This window comes from Plodia interpunctella, chromosome 6 (assembly GCF_027563975.2).
Source record: "Plodia interpunctella isolate USDA-ARS_2022_Savannah chromosome 6, ilPloInte3.2, whole genome shotgun sequence".
NCBI classification, from domain to species: Eukaryota; Metazoa; Arthropoda; class Insecta; order Lepidoptera; family Pyralidae; genus Plodia; species Plodia interpunctella.
This window is the reverse complement of record NC_071299.1, coordinates 2,453,165-2,472,441: the sequence shown is the minus strand read 5'-3', so window position 1 is coordinate 2,472,441 and position 19,277 is coordinate 2,453,165. Positions and strand designations below refer to the sequence as shown.

At 34.7% G+C, this 19,277-nt stretch overlaps 2 protein-coding genes across 2 annotated transcripts; both read left to right on the top strand.

The window, feature by feature from the left end:
- The first annotated feature begins 503 nt into the window (after window positions 1-503).
- On the top strand, window positions 504-6,546 carry Ns1 (Nucleostemin 1). The gene is made up of 9 exons (XM_053747181.2): window positions 504-674; window positions 786-1,075; window positions 1,785-1,974; window positions 3,009-3,233; window positions 3,618-3,801; window positions 4,485-4,707; window positions 4,986-5,093; window positions 5,601-5,768; window positions 6,162-6,546. Exons 1-9 carry the CDS (start codon window positions 656-658, stop codon window positions 6,489-6,491), a joined length of 1,737 nt encoding a protein of 578 aa, XP_053603156.1. The 5' UTR covers window positions 504-655; the 3' UTR covers window positions 6,492-6,546.
- A 1,705-nt stretch (window positions 6,547-8,251) lies between these two features.
- Calr (Calreticulin) lies at window positions 8,252-15,568 on the top strand. The gene is made up of 7 exons (XM_053747180.1): window positions 8,252-8,443; window positions 8,603-8,707; window positions 8,961-9,196; window positions 11,497-11,694; window positions 12,046-12,255; window positions 13,604-13,948; window positions 14,763-15,568. Exons 1-7 carry the CDS (start codon window positions 8,356-8,358, stop codon window positions 14,781-14,783), a joined length of 1,203 nt encoding a protein of 400 aa, XP_053603155.1. The 5' UTR covers window positions 8,252-8,355; the 3' UTR covers window positions 14,784-15,568.
- Window positions 15,569-19,277: the final 3,709 nt, after the last annotated feature.

The window sequence follows — 19,277 nt, the reverse complement described above, 5'->3', positions numbered from 1 at the left end:
TATGATGTAATTCGGTGAATTTTACTCTTTGATGAATTCAAAATTTTAAAATTAATGAACGCAAATATGTGTTGCCACATGACTAATTACCGCCTGTAACAGTACAGTCAAGAAAGTGAAGAAAACGAATTTTATTAAAAGAAACTAGGTACATGTTTTGATGTGAAGATTAGTTGATAAACAACCAGTGCTGCCAGCCAACAGGAGACATCGCCCTCATTTATTTTCATCACTTTCTTGACAAACGGTAATAAATAACCTCGCCCATACTTCACTTTAGATATATAGAGAAATATAGAATACACTGGAAATTTCTATCGCACTATGACCATGACTTGGACCAAGACGACGACGTCGACGCGACGGGCCCTAGCCCTATAGCCCTTCGCGTCGACGTCGTCGTCTTTAGTTTTCTTTGTGTTTCATAGCGGGCAACATCGACGCAACTGCAATAAGTATTATTGATGTTGACATTGACATCTTGGTATATCATTATCTATCTTGTCAGTGTCAAAAAGTTTATAAACAAAACATTGTGCAAGCAAGGTGCCAGGTGCGAAGTGTGGAGAATATTTTATTATTTCTCTATATATATTATCTTTGTTAAGATTTTGTTGTTTTGTTATTATTAACAGTTTGATTTTCATAATATAGAATGGCAAAATTTAAACTGAGTAAGTACTTATAGCAGTAATTATTGTTACATTTTTGAGGTTATGTCCAACGAGGTTTAAAATTATGGGCAATTAGTTATGTTTTCATATATTTCCTATTTAATCCATCAGAAAAGCAATCGAAGCGACAGCCAGCACGTCTTCGCTACAAAATAGAAAAAAAAGTAAGAGACCACAACCGAAAACTTAAGAAGGAAGCGAAAAAGAACCCTAAATCGAAAAAACCTAAACCTGTGCAGATTCCCAATGTATGTCCTTTTAAAGAAGAAATTTTGAAAGAAGTGGAAGCTGTGAAAAAGCATAAAGAAGAAGAGAGACTAAAGAGAAAGGAGATGGCTAAGTTGGAGAAGCAGAAGAAAATGGAGGAGAAAAAGAACAGCAATGTTAGCATGGATACATTGGTAATAATTTCACTATTATTTAACTTACGAACCATTAAATGCACCGGTCAAACAATTGTGTCTGCGTTCTACACGATTGATGGGTTAAGTGATTTTTTTTGTGACCATGCAAAAAAACACTGTGTAATTCATGATCTTTTTCATTATTATTATTTATTTATTTACTGGTGCACTCAACAGTTTAAAACTTATACATTCTTATGGTAAAAAAAAAAAGAATCAACAGCGTACAATGGCTGGTTGTAAGATTAAAAGTGGGTACACACAGAATGATAAAAATTATTATTCTAACAAGAAAACATGAGTATGACAGTAAATAATATAGTAATGATAATAAAGCGTCAGATGTGAGAATTTAATGCAATTGATGAAATTAAAGAATTAAAAAAAAAAATGCCGAAAGAATTTGCTACAATTGAAGCATTTTTAGGAATTAAATTGCTAAGCATACCATTTTATTCATTTTTGGATTTTCATGCAATTTTAAATACATGTCTCTCTAATATAATAATTTTGATTTAGGCCATTTTTGTTGCTTATTATGGCGTAATCAGTATGACTGGAATACCCTATTTTTTAGATTTGTCTGTGAGATTCTTTGTTCCATAATTTTTAAACTTTGACAGCTATTTATACTCTCTATGTGTGTAGTCATGTTTTTGGAGTAAAACATAGTATTGAATTAATACAAATGTTACATCTATTTTAGGTAGCAAATGCACAGACAAGAGGTAAGGTACATGATGCATTCAAAGCTGATCAAAATCAAACTGAAGACACAGAATTGGGCAAGGACAGAAAACAGGAGAATTCACTGAAGACTTACTACAGGGAATTCAAAAAGGTCATATCTGAAGCTGAGGTCATTTTGGAGGTTGTTGATGCTAGGGATCCATTGGGTAGGTCTAGATTGTGACTCTTATATAAGGCATTATTTTTAAATAATAATAGTAATTTTTAGATGTATAATAATAATAAGAGGTTACTAAAAATGGCAAATATAGTCAACATCATCATCATTTTAGCCTTTTTCTGTGCGCTACTGAGCAAAGCCTCTTTGTCATCGTTCTTTATCTTGTACTTAGATTTATTTATTTTGTCTAAGAAATAGCTAGTTAGTGACCTAACTGGGTTTCAAAACTATCCCAATCTGAACTAATATTATAAATGCGAAGAAAGTTATACGGGTACAAAATAACATATAGGTTACATTTTATCCCCAAATTCCCATGGGAGCGAAGCCCTGGGGCGCAGACAGTTGCTGATAATTAGAGCCACTAATATTCCTCTATTTCGCTTTGTGTGTCTTTGTTTCAGTTGGAATATTGGAGTAATAAAGTACCCTATGTCAGGAATAGTAAAAACCTGCTTGTGAAAGAATTTTAGAAATTGGTTGAGCATTTTAACATTTTACACACAGCATAAGAATTTTTTGAGCTTCTAGATTGCAACTAACCGAAATAATTTTAGACTATTACATTGAAAAGAAAGATCTATTTTTTCATACTGTTACATTTTGTTTTAAATTTGTGATCATATACATTAAAATTATTAATCCTGTCACCGTAATTGACAGAAAACTCTTTACATAAAAAAATTCAAATTACTCCTTCCATTATTTAAAATACCTAATTATAATCACACAAAAATTGCTAAAACATCAGACATATAATCTTGTTGAAATATACCATTATAGAATTTCGATTATTTTTCGCAATAACTCTTTTGTATTATATAGGCATATTTTATCATAAAATATCATTGTCCGACAATCTATTTAAAATACAATAGAGAGTAGAGTTATTGCGATAAATAATCGAAATTCTATAATGGTATATTTCAACAATATTATATGTCTGATGTTTTAGCAATTTTTAATTGAAATATATAATTTTTGCTCACTAGTTCTTGAAATATGTCATAAATCTTTCAGGAACCCGCTGTACACAAGTAGAAGAAGCAGTAAGGGAGTCAGGCAAGCGTCTAGTCCTAGTTTTGAACAAAGCAGATCTTGTCCCCCGCGCGAACCTGACAGCTTGGCTCAAGTACCTCCGCCGAACAGCCCCGGCTGTGCCTTTCAAAGCTTCCACACAAGATCAGCAGCACAACTTGGGAAGGAAGAAGATGAAACATATTGTAAAGGAAAAGGAGATGAAAGGTAAACTTTGTTGAAATCATATAATTTGATTGATGATGTCCTCCGTCCTCATAGTGGCCGCCACGCCACTGCTATTTGGAGGTCTTGGGTTTGATTACCAGCGGGGGCAAATATTTGGACCTGTGATATTTGCCTGCAGTTCTGGTTGTATTTATATACATATATTGGACTTGTGATAGAAGCTTAGTGTGGGCCGTTGAGTTTCATTTATTTTATGAACATAGATTGACTGGTACACTATGTCCCGCCTAAAGTAAAAAATACAATGCAATGTATTTTTTTAAAGATCAAATTCAGTCAATGTATAATCTATAAATAGATATGTCCTCAAACAGACTCATTCTATTTACAAACCGATTATTAATTTTTTGATAATGATTTCAGGTTCATCATGCGTAGGAGCAGAACTATTAATGAGCCTTTTAGGCAACTACTGCCGGAACAAAGGTATAAAGACTTCGATCACGGTGGGTGTGGTCGGTCTCCCCAATGTTGGCAAGAGCTCTATTATAAATAGTCTTAACAGATCAAAAGCGTGTAATGTTGGCAGCACTCCTGGTGTTACAAAGTAAGTTAATTTCCTAATAATTCCTCATCGGAGTAAGTTGGTAGGTGTAAAGTCTAATGTAATTTGTTTCAAGAACATCATTTCGAAAAGAAATGGCTAACAAGAGGTGGCAAAATTAAGTTTACATCAAGTCATCTCTTGACATTCAGTTTTTACAAATGCTAATATCACTAATTGCCTACTATCCAAATAATTAAATAAGATATTTTTTTCGTATTTCCAAAACAAAAAATATATGGAGTGAGGTGTGGTGTGCTTTGACGTCACGATTTTTAAGGGCCGAAATGCATTCCTAATTTACTTTAATGAGAACAAAAATATGGTAAATTACGTATTATTATGTATTTATTTTTTTACCCAGTCAAGTAGCCAATTGAAAGTGATTTTGAGACCAGCCTGACATCAGCTGATTGATTTCAGTATTTTAAACTTATGTGGGTTAGATGCCTTTAAACTTTAATGTAGTTAAATGACGTCATTTTCGACTAATCATTAAAAAAAAACCAAATCATCAAACATTTTCACGCTTTTAACTTGATTTTGAAATAACAATGTGGTGAAAAAATTCTGCAATAGAACAGGAATTGTCTCTTGAAGAGTGCTGTCACAGATAGACAGGGGCGTTGGTTCAGTTAGTTCGATTCCAAATTTTTTACATCTCAAATATTTTTCCTTATTTCCAGACAAATGCAAACGGTCCAGCTAGACTCAAAGATAAAGATTCTGGACAGTCCGGGCATAGTGTTCCACTCTGGTTCGGACACGGACGCGTCCGTCGCGCTAAAGAACGCCGTCAGGGTGGGGAGCCTCAAGGATCCTGCCACCCCAGCTACTGCTATACTGCAGCGGGCTAACAAGCATACTCTGATGGATCTGTACAGTGTTGCGGAATTTAGCAAACCTCAAGTTAGTAAAGATTCCTTGTTTAATTATTCTTAGAAATTGGATTAAACACTTATCTATAAAAAATCCCCCTTTCGTCTAAAATATTTTTTTCTCGTAGTTATAGGTGATTTTTAACTAATTATTTTTAACTAGTTGTTACTGCAGCTCCCCTCGCGATTGTCTATGCTTGACCTTGCTTGAACTATATTTTTTCGGTTATGCATTAAAAGCGTGACACTACTACGTACTTTCACATGTGTTATATTATATTTAATATGGGTTATTGATGTGGATTTTAGGAGTTCTTCGCTTCTCTCGCGTCTCGCATGGGCCGCTTCCGGAAGGGCGGAGTGCCCGACCAGGACGCTGCCGCCAGGATACTGCTCAACGACTGGAACACCGGCAAGGTAGTCTATGATTTATCTTATAATAGACTAGCTAAACCTTCCCCGTGAATGACACTATCTATTGATGTAAACGCATGAAAATCCGTGCAGTAGTTTATGAGTTTATCGTGGACAGACAAACCCGACAGAGAACTTTGTTTTATAATAAGTAAAGATATAAGGATTTATTATATGTTACCCGAAAATACAACATTTTTGCTCTCGATAGGCATCGGCTAAAGGGTATAGCTCGGTTTACCCCTTTGCGAAAACAAAAGCGAAATAGATATCTTTTCAGGCCTGAACAGGCAATAAAATTTTGTGTACTCGGATTTCCAGCTAGACTGAGTGGACCCGCGAGTGATTGTGTCTTCTGCTGCAAACATAAATCAGAGACATAAAACTTCCCAAATGATGGTGTTATAGCTATTTCATATTTCAGTGAATATCTAACATATTATTTTCTATACTTTCGTGAGCCATCCATTGTCATTTTATTTAATTTGTACTTTTAATTTTCTGTTTCAGGTGCGATATTTCACGGAGCCCCCAGAGACGTTGGACACCGACATACACATCGACGCGAAGATCGTGTCGGCCATAGCTCAAGAGTTTGACATCAACTCATTCGAAGCAATGGAGACTGAAGCCATGGGCGAGTTGGACGCGCATAGGAGTGACGTTGAAGCCATTAAGGTAAAAACACTTTCACTGGAATATTTTACCAGTGACCAAGCAAACAGGCATGCGGCCCACTTGATGGGAAGTGGTCACCGCAGGCTATAGAATCCTGCAACACTAGAGGACCAGCTTTTTAAATTTTGACAATTATACACCCATTTTTGCCGCTGTCAGTGAAAAAATAAACCATTAAATTTTGAAGAGAGGCGCTGATCTTATGGTCACCCGCCTGCCCGACCCTCTTTGAGAATGCTGGCTGTCAAAGCTTTCTAATCCTTCATTATCATGTACGACATCAACCGGAGTGGAGGACATGACGTATCCTAAGACATCACACGCTAGTCGCATCAACGTTATAAATCAGAAATTGTCATATTTTTTTGTATTCAAAAAATATTTGCATTACAGATCGCAAGTACGGGACCAGTCAAAGCCATGCTCGAAGACGAAATGCAAGTTGACGGTGAAGAGTCAAGTATACTCCCTAAAACTCTAAACATAAGGTCGAAATTAGACAAAAGCAATCGAGCAAAAGAACGCAGCAAAACTGACCCAGAGATGCTTCTAGAAGGGAACGTCAAACAGAATAAGTTAAGGAAAATGCAATTCAAGAAGGACAAGAAGAATAAAGCGAGGCAAGAAAAGAAAGCGGTAGATTTGGCGGGCGTTCTGGAAAATGTTACTCTAACCAGTTTTAAGAAAGATGATTACGACTTTAAAGAAGACTTTTCCTTGTAGTCTATGATCTTTCCTAGGTTATATTTTAAAATAAATATTTAAAAAATTAAGGTAACGTGACTGGTTTTATTAAGTAGCGATCCTTTGATGCCTAAGTTATAAAGCACATTTTAAGCTAAAACTTTGTTTTGTCTCTTTCTGTCAATTTCAAATACTTTAAGAGTATCGCACTCTCGTATGTACACTCACACTCGCGTCGTGCTTTAATTTATATGACTAACAAAGATAGTTTTCAGATTAGTAATAAATTTCATATAACAAATGGGTACCTAGTATTACTGAGGAAAAAATACCATGGGTACATACAGACACAATAGATAAACAATTGTTTGACTCGCGCATTTGCACCGGTTCGTAAGGTAGACGTAGGATCCAGGGCTTCGGACGCCACAGCTTTCAATGAAGACGGGAACGCGCGAAAATGAGAGGAAGAGAGTGTTGTTAGGTGCAAAGTAATTGGCATGCTAATAAACAGATCTATTTTTACTATGAATCACCAAACAGTTGATTAGTAACGACGCCCTCTTTTGTCAATAGATACTTTAAAAATTACAACTAATTTAATGTGCGAATAAAACTTTCTGCTCTGATACATAATAATTTAATTCACTCAGAACTTCAGAAGCTGAAATTTTAAAATAAGTACCTTTGTTTTCGATTGGTTCGAATATCAACAATGAACCCGTGAAAGTTTCTGATAAAATGAACATAGTATTCTATTTCAAGATTGAAAATATACCTACCGAAAGTAGGTACCTACTTTCGATGTCAGATAACAAACTTACTTCAGATTTTTCAACTGGAAGTAGTAGCCTAGGTACTTCCATTCCTAGAGGAGCCTAGCCTTAGTACAATCGCCATTCACATTAGACACACGCTGCCATAAGACTTCTACTACTACGAGACTTTCGAGACGAACAAATGAAAGTGAATGTTAGTTTACGTTTTGTCGTATCAATCCCGTTCGTTGGATGACATCGTTTGAATAATCGAACCTTGAATTTAGCGATTGCTTCGCCTCAAAAAGCTGATCGCATTTTCTGAAGTGGTAAAATGTTTTTTCTTACAAAACATTTCAGTATAAAAGCGTCTATTTTGTTTATATATATATTTATTATTCTACCGATAAGAGATAACCACGTAATTACCGATTCAACTTTACTTGTTTTTACTGAGATATAATTTTTCCCTGAAAGTATACACTGCACCCACCACGCTTTTCCACGTATTATTTATAGTTACCTCTCCTTCCGACAACTCGTTTTCCGATTTTTTATCTCTTTCTCACGCCTTGTGAAGAGGTGATTGGCCCAAATAATTTAATTCAGTCAGCTAGTAAAATAGCATTATTTGCAGGTTTTATTTTATCTTGTTACAGTGGCAGTATCTCATCAGTAAATAAATATTTTAAATGTCTATTCATATAGGAATAAAATAAAGACACTGTTATATATAAAATCGTCGTAAATTAACAATTCACGTACAACAAAGAAAAAATTGAGTTCAAAACTTCGCGCCTCTTTTCTACGAACTTCATACAGTGTGTTCAATTTCTATTTGTTACCAGCGGGCCAATGACAAGTTTCCATCTGTCTGCGTTATTTAAGTCAAAACGTCAAACCTTCTAATTTTCTATCTCTTTCATTCTTTCATGATTCAATACGACGACAAATTATTGCTATTTCATTCTTTCATTTTAGGTTGAGCCAATGACTTTATAACTATCTCTTTCATTCATAGGAATTTGCTTTGTGAGTAGTTGAAATAGATGATCGGAGTCGCTTGAAGTAATAATAGGGAATTTGCCAATTTTGAAGTTATTCGTGGCCAGTTTACTTGCGAGGGTGGTTGTAGTGAATAAAAAATGAAATCCTTAGTTTTAGCGTTTGTCAGTTTTCTGACAATTTATTCAATAAATTGTGAAATATACTTCGAGGAGAAGTTCCCCGATGGTAAGTATTTTCATTTCAAGTTTCATTGTTAAAACGCATCTCTTACTAATGCGGTTTTGCACCGACCGGCTTGCCGCGTGTGATATCGATTTGTTCCTTTGCCGGTTTATTTTCGGGGTGTATTGTCCTAAGATTTGGAAACTACTTATCTGGTTACAGATTCATGGGAAACAAACTGGGTATACAGCGAGCACCCTGGCAAAGAGTTTGGCAAATTCAAGCTAACTGCTGGAAAGTTCTACAATGATCCTGAGGAAGATAAAGGTGGGTCTCTTGTACACTTCTAATGAATAAGTTAATATTTACTGTACCTACCTATTCAATTTTGTCATACATAGACATGTCACAATAGTTTTAATTTGATTATCATGGTATAAACCGTAAAACAACTGTATTCTCTAAATTCTCCAAGAGATAACGCTCTAAAACTACACAAAAATAATCTGAAAAAAAGTTAATTTATAACACGAAATTACAGAATATTTTTGAAAAAAATTATATTGTCTCTGGGTTACAGGTCTCAAGACCTCAGAGGATGCTCGTTTCTACGCTTTGTCACGCAAATTTAAGCCCTTCAGCAACAAGGGCAAGCCCCTGGTGATCCAATTCACGGTGAAGCACGAGCAGGAGATTGACTGTGGAGGCGGCTATATCAAAGTGTTCGACTGCAAGCTCGACCAGAAAGACATGCACGGAGAGTCCCCATATGAGATTATGTTTGGCCCTGACATCTGTGGACCTGGCACTAAGAAAGTAAGTACATTATGGATATATTTTCTCATGCTAATTTCTTGTTTAGGTATTTTATCTGTGTACATCACAGCACATCCACCTAACCAAATTTATGACTGCAGCTTAAATTCAAATCATTTATTCAGAAAATAAACCTTTACAGGCACTTTCAATTTTTATATTAAATAGTTATTGCCCACGAGCTACAAACTATTGGCATCACTTAAAGTTCAATGAAGTAAATCTTGACATGCCATTGAGTGTGCATAGCTTTGAGATATGATTTTGTTACTATGTATTTTATTTAGCTTCAAAAATCAAACTTATGTAAATAAAAACAAAGAATGACATACAATGCTCATACAAATATAATTGCCAAAATACCTTTGTCAGAAATGGTTATTGTTTATTGTTTGTAAATGAACTTTCTTTTAAAATGACTCATTTAACCTGTAATCATTGACTTATCATAATGACTACCTACTACTAGAGTTAAAATTAACTAAGTACCTATATCGTCGCTCTCAGTTTTCTATATTAACATTTTTTTTTTCTGTAAATAGAAAAAAAAAATGTTTTGTGAAATGTACAAAGTGTTGAAATTAAAACTCCTTAAAAGAAGGAATTTATTGTTACAAGTGAAAACAAACTCATAAACAAATGGCTTACTTAATGCTATATGCATTCTCTCGCAGATAACTAATAAGAGCACAAAAAATATAAAAATATTGTATTCATTTACCATTGCATGTATGTTGATATATATAATAACACGCCAGGTGCTTACATACAGTTCGTGATAGGGTGACCATGTTGATCACTATCTTTGATAATTTTTACGACTCTTTGTCCTTCACAAAACATAGTTAATGATGCCTACAATGATAGAGGAATACAGTCAAATTCCATAACATGAAATGTTTTAATGAATGGTTAGATTTCAATTAAATCATAGACCAAAAAAGAAAAGTGTAATTCATGTGGAAAATTTAGGTGTACATAATTTATTATGGTATAAATCTGACACCAGTGTTAGCAATTGACACACTCGAAAAGAAGGAAGATTTTTTTATGGTTTTGCTAGATCGAAGCTGGGAGGGGCGGCAGCTAGTATTCTAAACATAGGTTTTTTCAGTCAATTTAAACTAGTATACACAGAAATCTACAAAATAAAATTACCAATTCGTCCCTATTGTCGTTGCATATACTTCTATCTTAACATTCGGTTGACTACTAATTCAGTAGATATTGTAGAATTGTCCTAAAAATTTATTACAAACAAAAACCATGCCTACTCAAGGTTATAGGTGATAAATGTAATGTGACAAATGAATGGTACAGAACTAATTTGTCCCACTATTTTCATTTGTTTAAATAAAAATTATTTACACCCCATGTTTTAATGTCTGACTGACGTGGCTATATATATATATATATATATATATATATATATATATATATATATATATATAAAAACCCCGAAAGAAAATCATTTCATCTAAATAAATGGATTTGCTCGCAACTGGCCTTGTACCTATATAATTATCACTTTAGGCTATTAGGGCCCATTTAACTCTATAAAAGTACAGAAATCGGAAGTTATGCAATTATTTTTAATCCATTGATTTCACTTCCATTATGTTAATGTTTCAATGAATATTAGATTACCTTTTAATTGATAAGGGTCATTTAACAATGATCTTAATTACAGTAAGTTATGAAGGTAATTTACTGTACCTACTAGTAACTCACAAAATCCAAATAGGTACCAACACACACTTTTATACATATTTATATAGAAGCCCTTATGTAAATAATTTATTTGATTTATATATATTTTTTATACTTTGCTAATGTTGATCCCTATCGATTGAGAACGATTAAGAAATTTAATGTTTATGTTTAGCCAGATTCGAGTCATATGCGACAGTCTAGCCTCCGTGTAGCCTATTTTCCCTTAAATTTCTGTGACACATTCTCTATTTTTATTTACAGGGGCTAATTCTTAGTTAGTTTACATAGTTTTTAGACTGGTTTCACAAACAAGCGATTGAACAATGTCAGCGTTTCAGATGCGCTTTTTTTGCAGACTCGCGACTTTGAAACCAACCTGTCTTCTAAAATTACGAGATTTTAAGAGGGAATGGTCCCGTTTATTACAGTAGTAGTTTTCGTTCTGAAATGTCATTCGTCCGAAGCTTTTTTGAATAATGCTGATTCTTAAAATTTGACGTGGAAAACTGTGAAGGTTTAATTTATGAATAAATGCATTGACTTTATATACTCCATACTCTAAACCATTCGTCTCTTTTGTTCCAAAGGTCCACGTGATCTTCAGCTACAAAGGCAAGAACCACCTGATCAAGAAGGACATCCGTTGCAAGGATGACGTGTACACACACTTGTACACGTTGATCGTGAAGCCGGACAACACGTATGAGGTGCTCATCGACAACGAGAAGGTGGAATCAGGAGACTTGGAAACCGATTGGGACTTCCTGCCGCCCAAGAAGATCAAGGTACGGATCTGTGCAATACTTGTTTGATATCGGTTTTGAAATCTTGGCTACAATAAGTTATTTTCGTAACTTTCTAAGTCTTTTAGGATACTTTTTCTTACATTTCTTACGTATACATATATATGGTTACAAAATTAATTTATCTGAATTATTTCGTAATAGTAATGACCCTTCATCTTATTAGATACGTACTGGAAATACCTCATCAAGATTAATAATACCATTACAAAATTATTTAAACAGTTTTATTAATTCACGTTGCTACTTTAAATATTACTTATAATATAAATTCTAATAAAGCAACGCAATGTAAAACACTTCAGAATACATTGAAATAAAAACGTATCTCAGGACCCGGAAGCTAAGAAGCCGGAAGACTGGGACGACCGGCCCACGATCCCGGACCCGGAGGACAAGAAGCCCGAGGACTGGGACAAGCCCGAGCACATCCCGGACCCGGACGCCAGCAAGCCGGAGGACTGGGACGACGACATGGACGGCGAGTGGGAGCCGCCCATGATCGACAACCCCGACTACAAGGGGGTTTGGGCTCCCAAGCAGGTAATCTATCTCGCTCGCACATTCTAGCGTTATCTCTGCACACTCGGGGCTGTGACGCCCGCGGCCGGCCTTGGAAATCACCATTAAAACATATTATACTCCCATTTTAAGATGTCATTTTCTGAAATGACTTTTCTAGTTGTCAGTAACTATTCATTCTGGGTGGACATGATTGTGTTCTGTCTTTATACCGTTTTCTAGTAAGACTGTAAAATTTTCAAGACTCGAATCTGCTCCGACTTTAAACTGCTCTTTTATGGTCTTTTTGATTAGGTTTTTTGCTGAATGTTATATAAATGAACATTCTAATGACTATTTTGTGATTAAATAATACCAATTACGATTCTACACCAATCACAAAATAGAAATTAAAGATAAAAAGGTGTCGACTCGTTATAGTAATGAGTCATTACTTTCACTATTTAAAAACGCATCTATCAATTTATATAAAAACAAGAATGCATAGACCGCATACAGCATAGAAATGACGTCACATGACGATAAAATAGGTGCTAATTCGATATATAGACGCGTCGGTTTGTTGACCCATGTAACAGTTACATGTATACTCTAGCTGTTAGATGTCAATGACACTTAGCGACCGGCTGCTATTAACGAGAAAACAATTTTATTGACTTCTGTATTGTTAAACAGTAAATGTAGGTAATACTTAGATTGTATTAGCTTAGATTATATTAGCTTTTTCATGACTTGAGCAAACAATTAGTGGTAGAGTTTAAAATTTTTCCGATATTTAATTTGTTATTTTCAACACCGTATATTTTATATTTATAGTCATACTAATACAAAAAGCTAGACTACTTTATTACTGCTACTTATTTGAATCAATCTAGAAACAAAACCTGTGTATGTAGTCAGGAACTTAATTATGTGAACACAGGCTTTCATATCTATTTATTTTATTTATTAAAGAAACCAACAGCGTTTACAAAAGGATACAATACACATTCTTATTCAATAAAAGGTTTCTCTCACTATTGCAATAATATATGTCGATTGATAAAGGTGAAGAAATAAGTGTGACTATGTAATGACATGATTAATAAATATGTAACCAGCAGAATCCTGTGGAGTGTTAGAAATCTAACTTAATATGGGCACAAAAGTAAGGAATAATCAAATGAAGTTCCACCCCAAAAAAGTGAGCGTTTGCGGAAATCAACCCAGCGGTTTAGCCATAAATGAGTGACAGACAGTCGCATTTATAAAAATAGAGTGACAGATAGACAGTCGCATTTATAAAAATAGTAATGGATATGTAAGGATATGGATTTGCAAAGTGATATGAATTAATCAGTTGGTTGTACATCGTTCAAACATTTTTCAGATCGACAACCCAGCTTACACAGGCCCATGGGTGCACCCCGAGATCGACAACCCAGAGTACACCCCCGATGAGAACCTCTACAAGCGTGACGAACTCTGCGCAGTCGGTCTCGACTTATGGCAAGTCAAGTCCGGAACTATCTTCGACAACTTCCTATTCAGCGATGACATTGAAGCTGCCAAGCAGAGAGGAGAGGCGTTGAAGCAGACTCTAGAGGGTGAGAAGAAGATGAAGAATGCTCAGGATGAAGCGGAGAGGGAGAAGGAGAAGGTTGAGAAGCCTTTGGAAGATGAAGACGATGAGGATCTCGATGATGAGCCCGATGCGGGTGAAGCGGTGCCTGCGGTGAGTTGCTTTGAATTTCTCTTTATTTACCTATTGGTAACTAATTGTAGTCGATATTATTCTTTAAAAAATTGCTGAAATGACATAAAGTACTACTGTAATTAATTTCGTCTGTTAATTATAATACTTACACCGTACTTTTACTACCATTTCATGACACATTTTTGAAAAATAAACTTTTGAACATTGGGGAAACTGATTTTTTGATTGAATCTAGAAACTGTGACATGGAATATGTATTTCAATTAAACATTTGTGTCAACATTTCACCGTAACTAACACAGCAATTCGACAAGGCGTACTATAATTTTCTTTTTAGCAGTTTTAATGGATTTCTTGAAAGTAAAAATTTGCTAGATCTTTTTCAAGTAGTAATTGAAATTCTGAATCTTGCTACAATATATTCTTATATAAGTAACATAATTATATAAGTAACATAACATAAATAACGTAACATTTACAAAATAACACAGAAAATAAACTAGACAAAAGATTTTATTAGATAATATTATAATTTTCTCTTATACAAAATTTTGTCGACACGATGAGAATTCATGATCACTATAAGAATTATTCATTTTAGTAAATTAGTAATAATATATGTAACTATAATAAATAGTAACTTTTTAAAATCAGTCATCTAGTAGAGTATAATTTGTAGACTTTCGTTTTCGCTATTAATTAAAAGAAATTGATTAAAACGCGATGGCGGCTCTAGGGTGCGGGTTGGCCCAATGTTTAACAAGTAAATCATTGCCAAATATAGTGTTGCCTTTTTCAATTTTATCAATAAATTTATTTGTTTTGTTCCCAGGATGATCACGACGAGCTGTAAACTCCATGACGTAGTGCGAGTGTGTGCAGAGACAATAGTACCGAGTGTACCATAGTGCGAGGCGTGCGTGAGCCATCCGATAAATCTTAACTTGTCTGTGCGTTATGCGTTACTGTGTTCAACTCCAGTCTACTTTTGTCTAGCAGTCCGATTCGCAAAAAACAATGCGTGCAAAACATTGAATGTCAATGTCCTTGGCATTTTTCATATCTAAAGGTTTCCTATTTTTTTACATAAATACATTATTATCACGTCTGTATCTCATAGGGGTTGACGGGTACTAAGGATTTCCATTTGCCACGTTCCTGATCCTGTCAAAGCTCGATTGCTTCCTCTATACTCATCACTCCCTTCATGCATGCTCTTCTATCTTTGTTGAATCTGAGTTATTGTGGTATAATTCGTTTGTAAGAATTCAGTGTTTTAATATGGCAAAATTATCGAATTCAGGTCCCAAGTGTTAGGACCGCATCCAATGTTTTCTATTGTTGACTGTGTTGTATGAATGATTTCAATAAGTGATTGCGAATCGGATTGCGCTTAAACATTTAATTTATGAGGGTAGTAGTATGAGGACGTATAGTGTGAAGCGTCCGCGACGTACTGATTCAGTGTATAAATAGAAAAGTTTGTTTGCGGCACTGTGTGCCTGTTCCGGGCCGGTTTACACCGTCAGTGGCCAGCCTAATGTTTGTATGCCGATGTCGGTGTAAAGTGGGACCCGAATTGTGTTTCTCATTTTTATGTTGTGAAATGAGTCTGATTAAAATTAATATATAATTTTATTGATGTCTTTTATTTGAGAATTCTAGGCGTATCCCTACTTTTGATGGTGATTGAGTGTTAGGCATTTTTCAATTGAATCATAGTCGAGGCTTGCGATCTCTAAAGAGCGAGCGTCGAGCTATAATTTAATTGACTGTGACTCAATTTGACTGATTTGGCATTCGATTTTATTTATATTTGATTAGAAATCAAGAAGTAAATAATCAAAAAAGCATTACAGGTACATACGTACGTAAAAATTTTATTGTTTTAATAAATCTGTCAACGTGAGTCGAGCTCGGGCACCGCGGGTTCCGTAAAATCTGTTTTTTTTTTTTAATGTAACAAGTACTTTCATATTATAATTTCATTTTTTCCATGTTTTAGTATCTTAAATACCAAAATATGTGACTTATGACTATATTTTTTGAACGGGTTAGGTATCATTTACAAATTTGTTTAAGTTTTACTTCCATGATTCAAAACAAACCATGACTAGGTACCTACCTACCATCTTATAACTGAATTTTTTATAGGTTTATTTTACCTCTTAAAATTTTAGTAAAAGGAAATATCTCTAACACCTTTATTGTTACACCACCCTTGACAGTTTGTATTTTCAGGGACAATGACTCTTATTCCAAGGACATACGGTTAATAATTATTTGATTTTCGATGTATGGGGTTGTGAATCGTCACGGTACCCTTAATGCGGGGTGATAACATAAAATGTCAACATTTTTATGAATTCCACCCTGATTCGCCTTGGATATCCGGTGTCGAAAGATTCCTTTACGTATTTAGTCAAAATGTAGTAGACCAATGAAAGATTATGCTATTAATATTATTTGTGAGTCTTTGGGTTTGGTTCCTTAGAAAAAGGTCACTTCATATCCTCACGTAGATGTCGTACGAGGCGAATAAGGGACACATAGCCTTGTTAGCTGATAGGCAACAATAGTACCCAAGGTTCCACGCCAAGCCTCCTTGGCAGGCGGCCGGTTATAAAATCACAACCGAATCCACAATCCTGGATGAAATCGGTAACATGCAATGAGAGATATTTTGTATGACTGAAAACATACTAAGTAGGTACCTACCTAATCCCGTCAGTTTACCATTTTTATCTACATAATACCTATAAAATGTGAGACAGTGTTGGTTTAAGTACCTACTTACTTATGTAAGGTACGTAGAATATAACATAATGCATAAATAAAAATAAAATTATAGCAGTCGTACTTGTCTGCTTCTGTATAGGTATTTACCGAAATTATTAAATTCCACTCGAAGAAAAGAGAAACGGTAAAATCTTTCTCATGTACCTATCTGCGATTTTCACCTTTATTTCCTCAAGAATTTGTAATTTGTCGCAAGACGCGGTACTTCAGTTTATTGCCTGTGGGGTGTAAGAAAGAATGCGTCCAAAAGGACAAGGACAGACAGGCGTAACACTGTAAGTACAGAAGGATGAACATTTAACATCTTTTCGCTTGTTGTGAAATACCAAAACATACTATACGAATCCCATTCATATATTATATGGCTAAGACCGAGGTCCGGGATCATGAAAAATAAATAATTCATAATTAATTTGTTTTTGTGTTTGAGTTAAATAGGTTTAAAAAAATAAATTTTAGTACTGCATGCTATCTACCATATAATATGTTATATATATAATAATTATGCTTATAATATACCTTAATCTCTGTCTCTCTCTGATTTCTGTAAAAGGACATGAACCGCAAATATTTCAAATTAAATATTATTCTCCTTTGTTTCGCTGGATGGTTCGTTGATTTATCGATGTACATAAGTAGGTATATCTTCTAGCTAAAGTCAGAAATTATACGTACGTCTGAATTACTGTTTAAGTTTTCTTCTGCGCTACGCTTAGAAAAATGTTTAAAAAAGAAAAATGTATTTTCAAAAAAAATAATTTAAACACAAACTTTTATTGTCGTCGTGCATTGTCATCATTGATCAACATAAAGGAAACTAATTGACAACTGCTTTCAAGATTCCTCTCTCTAACAAACTTAGGTACTGAAAAAAAATAATTGTAAACTTTGAATAAGTTTACATGAGATATTTTTTTTTCAGTACCTACTTATTCTAAAATTACAAGTAGAACACAAATGCGCTTTCTAGCTACCTACACTGTTAGTGTGGTTAGTAGATGTCTACAAAATTTCTCCGACAGTCTAGTTTAATGTAAAGCCCTAAAAATGAATAAATAGATATAAATTTATTTGTATATCTATTACGTTTATGTAAATGTCTGAATGTACCTAAATGCTACTGTAATCCCGGATCGCTAGTCCGTCCATACATATTCCTTCCTAATTTTAATACAATTCTCGTAAACACGTTTTATGCGCCATGGTTCCTGTCTGTAAAAGAAGACATTAGGGATTTTATGCCCTTCCGGGCAATCGGGGGCGGAATCGATTTAGTCATAGTGATACTTATTGATTGGGGCCGGATTCGATTCCTTGTTAACATTTTATTGTATCCTAGGTTAGTTGCTAGGGATCTTTGTGATTTTACTTATGATAACGTTTGTAGTTTTTAATAATTTTTAGGTATAATATATACATTTTTTTTTTAATATTTGGACCTAAGAACATGAGAAAAGGGACTCTGCTAACGGTCGCTGCTGAACTGACGACGACGTCAGGATAAATTGTGGTTCTCTTTTTTATCTACCGTGTTCGTATTATATCTTACTGCTAAATCGGTAGGTATGGGAAACAGTTTCGAATTAGATTCATAACAAATTCACGAAGCACTTAACCCGCGCGTCAGCTATCTACACCAACATGGAAATGACATTTGAGAACAAATCTATGACTATTTAGATTCTTAATGACTATGAATACGACTGTATATGGCCGGGGGTCGTGTTCATTACGTGGAATGAAACACAACTATTGTCTTGGCAATATTAGGTGTGGTATACCTTCTCCATTTCTCACACAAGTTGATAATCACCCAGAGTGCATGTTTCCTCACGATGTTTCCCTTCACCGGAAGCAGGTGGTGGTTATGAAAACATGAGCCAGTTTTGTATACAACTTTATGTGACACATGTAGGATTCGAACCGAAGGACCCTTTGACTCACAAAGTTTGTTAGGTACTCGTAAGATCTTGTATGTAAGAACATGGGAAAGTTACATCGAAAATGTTTTCAATTGAAAATTGACATTGTACCAACATTGTACAAGAGCAATTATCCTGTCCGAAAAGGCGAGCGGCATTCAAAACCTAACTAAATTGCCTCTACTGAGCTCTCAAACAGCGACTGCTCTATTTATCAACAATTCTAAAGCTATTTAGTTCTTGTATGCTAGTTAGTTCAATTTACTTCACCATATGCTTTTTTCAAGCTGCCGAAGTTTCCTCTACTTAGTCTAATCTAAACATACGATATTAATAAAAAAAAAAATGATTAAATTTAATTATAAGAAAAAGATTTAATCTCTTTTAGCCTTTGTCTAGCTTAAGAATAGGCAAGTGAGACGATAACATAGCTCCATGAACTAAGAACGTCTCTAAATGTATTTTCTAAATACCTATTTGGTCCGACACACTCAATTCTATCAATACAACGGACACCACACCCTATTGTAACAAAATTATATTTATCGAGTCCCTCAGTTAATAAAATAAATGGACACCCAATAAGAGTGATCCACGGTTCACCTAAAGGAAAATGTTCCGCATGA